Raw genomic sequence first — 5026 nt, 5'->3', positions numbered from 1 at the left:
AGAGTTGGTGGTGCAGTAACGTGGAAATAGCGGTAGGCTGTGTGTTTTGTGTTGCTGCAAGTAAGAGGATATGATGGGAGTTTGAGGTTGGGAGATGAGGATGTGTACACAGGGAGGTGCTACGGCTGGGTGTGTGCGGTTAGTCGGGGTGGATGCCTGCAGGATATGAGAGGGGGAGGGTGGGGGAAGTGGCTTGGGCAGCAGCAGGGCAATGTTCAGTGTTCACGATGAAGCCTTTTCTTTCTCCTTGCCCCCTAGATCTCCTACCCCCCAAGTGATGAGGACAGCGACGACTCTGAGGGAGAGAACCAGGAACTTGCTCAGATCGACAGAGGTAAAGGGACTAGATAGGAGGGTCCTGGGAAGCTACAGCTGAAGTCCATTTTGCTTTTCACTTGTGCTCTTAGAAGTGCCTCCTTCTCTGTCCCCAGTGTACCACAATCAGAGGCATTAAGTCAGTCACCTTGAAGCCTTTGGGACCTCACAGGGAGAAGCTGGTGTTATCAGAAGCTGCAGTAGCACTTTTCTTACTAGAGATAGACATCATTAACCACACGTTAAGGCCCCAGTGCTGCAGACATGGGACAGAGAAGGTCTACAATTGGGCCAGCAGCAGAGCTGGGGCTAAAAATTTATCTTTTATTTCATGCTTGCGCACCTGCATCGTCATTGTTCTAGGTTTCCTCTTCCTTGTCATTTCCAGTTTTGGCCTTCCGTTTCCTCATTCCCCTAGACTCGCTTGTCTGATTAGCTCGCTCCATTCCTCCAGTACTGTTGGTATTGGGCAGCCCTATTCTTGAACCTAGCTGAGGATCTTTCATAGAGGAGAAACGGGTTCTCTGCTATTGTTTTTGGACCTGGTATGAAGCAGCTTAGCTGCAGGTGAAACCTGTAGTAAATGCATCTCTTCAGCTACATTAAGTCTCTGCCATTTGTGCATGCCCTGTGTTTTATCGTAATTTAGCCAAATTCAAGCGGATTCTTATGCAAAGGCAGAAGTTAAATTCCTGACCCACAGGACATGTCCTGTTGAAATTCAAATCCCTGCTCCACATCCTTAACATGGAAAGAGCTCAGCAGAACAGGTAAAGCATTCCCAGCTTATGGCTGAAGGCAGGCTCTTTTGTGTGGCAAGCCTTATAATAGAAAGAGGACTTTTACTTCCAGAAACCAGATCTCTTATTTGAGCCACAGACGTGCTGCTTAGAGTAATGTAACTAACTTATCTCCTCTGCCCTGAGAACTGGTCACTAGAATTTAATGTTTCTAGCTAGAGTTAAGTGCCTAACAAGACATTTGCAAGATCATGTCTTCTCTACCTTCAGGGGATGAGGTGGGCAGCAGGTCCGTGTTCTTGCTCTGCAACTAGACTTCTAGGTGACAGTTTGCAAGGGGATGTCTAGCAGTCTGGTCTAAACAAAGTTCTGGAAACTTTCCAAGGGAAGCATTCAGCCAGGGGGGTGTTTCTTCTGGGGGAAAAAAAGGCAGAAAACACCTCAGAAATTTACTTGAGAAGAGGTAAAAAAAAAACTCAGGAGAAAGCAGGCCCAGTTTATTAGGGTATGGGATGCAGATCTGCTCTGCTACTCCTCTATCTCCTCCTCCCACCAGAGAGAAGACGGAATTGTACTTTGACCCCTCTGGCCACCAACCAGCTCCAGAACCAGGAGAACCAATGCTGCAAGGTTCGGGCCCTCTTCCATGCCAGCCTTGACCGCCACAGCTCGGAAGAGGAGCTGGAGCGCATCAACCGAGAGTTTGCTGCTGAGAAGCGAAAGTGGTCCCAGGTCAGCAGGCTTGCCTGCTGCAGTGACAGCAACAACACCTCCTCCAGTGACGAAGAAGTGAAGAATTTGTGCGCTATGTCCTTCCGGCCTGTGGCAGAGCAGGCCGATGGCCTGCACGCCAGCCCAAGCCCTGTGCTGTTCAGTGCCTCCCCTCCCAAGAGACTCCAGCCCCTGGGGCGGAGCCCAGCCTCCAGACCTTTAATCTTCACAAGCGTGGGGGCAGGCCTTGAGCAAGTCATGCCTTGTAAGAGACATCGACAAGGATACGGGGATAAGGTCAGCAGGCCCAGCCTTGACCTGGAAAAAATGCAGCAGGTAAGGCAGAACTTCATATGAGGAAGGTGGCATCGCTTGAGAGAAGGTGTTGTAAGCAAAGATGGAAAAGGGTTATTGAGGCAGGGTTCAGTAAATTCATAGGGTTGTTTCTTGTGATCACGTCTTCAGAGGCATAATTGGTACTTCTGCTGTCTGTCTAGGATAAACTAGGCCTAAGTGTAGATGCCTCTCTTGAGAGGTAAAGCTGCTGCTACTTGAGTGGCTTTTGCTACAGTTGGGCTGTTCTTTTTGTTACCCCTGTTAGAAAGGCAGCACTTGTACTGTCTGGTTCGTTGCATGACACAGGAACAAAATCACTGGAGTTCACTTTGTCAAGTTACCCCTGCTGCCATGAGCTGACCCATACCATTTACTCCAAAATAAATTAATTGCTTAGGGTGTATAAAGAAATATCTTTGTGATCAAAGTGGTTGTAGACTTGATGACGATATCTATTTCCACACTTGTTGACCTCCTTGGGCCCAGGTCTCTTTATGCCTCCTAGGAGTTTTACATTGCTGTAAAACAGTGTGTTTTATCTTCTTAACGCTTTACAAATACAAACTGTTTACTCTAGATGCAGTTACTCCTGATTTTACAGGACTCTTGGAGGGCCCTGCGGTTGAAGTGCATAAATGCTAAGAGTTTGCCTCATCTCTGCAGAGGCTGGAAAATGGGGCATGCCTGGTGCTGGTGGGGTGGGCTGCGCTGCGCAATGCCCATCTGGTGCCTCTCTTCCGGAAGGCGTTGCTGTAGAGTTAGTATTTCAGCTCGCTCTTCATTATTTGTTTTTCTTCTTGCACTGGTGTAGTGTCAGTTTGAAAGTGTATCTGTAGCCATCTGCTGACCCTGGTAAACTGCAGTAAGTTAAAGACAGTTATTTTCAGTTCTGAATTTCCTCTCATTAGGGAAGAATTTCAGTGCCTCTGGTTGGTTGGATATACTAGTTTTAACCTCACTAACAACACCCCCTTTAAGCCTACAAGATGGACCCGCTAAAAGAAAGGACTATGTATTTATTTTCCAAGATCTGTAAAAGTGAGAGCCCTCCATTTCCCCATTACATCCCTGCTTGTTCTCAGTCCTGCTGGCAGGATACATCCTATGAATACATAATGCAGACTTGTGGTTTCAGTACAGTTTTCCTCACCCCCTCATCACCCTTCTCACCATGTTTCTGCTCACAGAACATTCAAAAGGCCTAGTCTTGCATTTCACATCACCCAAATCTTCTGATGATACTGACAGACTTTAATTAGTCTCACATCCTAATGAGAGGAGAAAAAAGCTGGTAAGCCTGCGCTCTGCCTTCTTTTTTTCAGAGCCCGTGTGAGTAAATGGAGAAATCTTCCTTTCGGACCAGGTGCTTTCTCTGATTTGGATCCCAGGCATAGCATCTACCTGCTCTGCCTTAAGTTTCCTTCAGCAGTGTGTTTGGGAGTGTGTTGGTGAAAGTTAGAGGCTAATTTAAATAAGCTTTCCAAACTACTGTGGTTTTTCTGGGAAACCTTGTGAGAATGACTTGCTTCCTGGTCCATCTGCTCTCTACACTTCTGGATTAATTGTGGCGATGATTTTTGCAAAAAAGTTGAAATCTGGAGTGGAGGTGTGTTTTTTAAATAACATTTTTACTGTAGATGTCATTAACACTTCTAGGTCATGGAATCCCTGCTATAAAGAAAGGATATTCAGCTAGTGGTTTTAATTTAAAAGTGTACTTTGGGGGGGGGGCATGGAGGGAGAAACATGCAGAGTGAGATGCAGCCTGAATATTGTAACAGTGTTTGGTCATTTGTATTATTTTTATAGTTTTAATTGGTTAATTTTCAACCAGTAACATCTTGAAGCTTTATGATGACTTCTTGCTTGATCTAGGAAGTCTTGTTCACTGCGTGGCTTTGCTTGCTACCTGTACTTGTTTCTGCTACAAAAATCATGACAGAAATAAGTGTTGTAGATTCAGTCTTTACTGACACTTGGATTCCCATCAGCTTAGCTAAAATCAGTGATCTCATTTCTGACAACAGTGATCTGAAATCTGGGTTTTGTTTTGAGTTCTGTCACAAAATCCTTGTATAAAGCTAGGCAAGTCTCGTTCAGTACTTCCATTCCCCACCTGTAACATGGGACCAGGGCATTTTTCTTGGTCTGTTCTCATTCTCCAACAAAAATGCCTCTTATTAACTGTCTGGGCAGCACTTGGCATCATGTGGCTTTTAGTCAGGTAAACAATGCAAATGAGGAATGATATTAAACTGGCTAATCTAAAGCTTCATCTGGGCTCTGAACATCAAGTTATTCTTGCATTGTGATTCTTATCCTTACCATCATGTTCTTGCCCATGAGAATACAGCTGAAAAGCTTGATCAGATGGAAACTTTTTTGACCAGCAGATGTGGTTTTCAACTCTTGTCCGTGAGCCTTACTTCCATTCCTGTGTCTCTGTGAAGCTGACGGATAACAAAGAGTATCAGGCAAGATTAATTTGTGCCAGAAGCAAATGTGTTCCGAGTCAAGATAGTTTTGGGTGCATGATGTGGTATGGGTTACTCAGGGGTGGTTGAAGAGGTGCTGAGTGCTTTGTCTTTGCATCAAATCCAGTTTATATTGGACGGTGATAGAAAATTGGCCCAGAGTGGTGTGGCATGGCTCTGTGTAAGCATACTTAAGCTATTCTTAGGGTTGAACAGACAAGGCAGCTTTTGCCGGAAGGCCACGGATCAGTGGCACGTGGTATCCAAATGTCTTCCTGTGTTCCAGTGATTTGGTGCCTTTTGGTAAGGAAGGGGAGCAAATTTGGGAGAGACAAGTGGATTGGGGGCAATCTGGGTGCTTTTAAGGGGTTAGGGAATTGCTGTGCTTCTACCTCCATGGCCTGATGGATAAACCTCCATCATCTGGGCCTTTCAGTTCAGCCTCCCTCA

At 45.7% G+C, this 5026-nt stretch overlaps 1 protein-coding gene across 4 annotated transcripts in view; it reads left to right on the top strand.

Moving 5' to 3' along the window:
• LOC103914289 overlaps positions 1–5026 on the top strand; it is a 59284-nt gene that overhangs the window by 18040 nt on the left and 36218 nt on the right. For all 4 annotated transcript variants that reach the window (XR_663458.1, XM_009320903.1, XM_009320902.1 and 1 more), the window contains exons 2-3: positions 259–334; positions 1612–2102. Coding sequence is in view for 3 of the 4 variants with exons in the window: in XM_009320903.1 (XP_009319178.1) it covers positions 259–334; positions 1612–2102 (567 nt within the window). In the remaining variant the exon portion in view is untranslated. The remainder of the gene's footprint in view (positions 1–258; positions 335–1611; positions 2103–5026) is intronic.

This window comes from Pygoscelis adeliae, unplaced genomic scaffold (assembly GCF_000699105.1).
Source record: "Pygoscelis adeliae isolate BGI_AS28 unplaced genomic scaffold, ASM69910v1 Scaffold233, whole genome shotgun sequence".
Classification (NCBI taxonomy): Eukaryota; Metazoa; Chordata; class Aves; order Sphenisciformes; family Spheniscidae; genus Pygoscelis; species Pygoscelis adeliae.
Note: the sequence above shows the minus strand (reverse complement) of the source record. Positions and strands in the feature narration are given on the sequence as shown.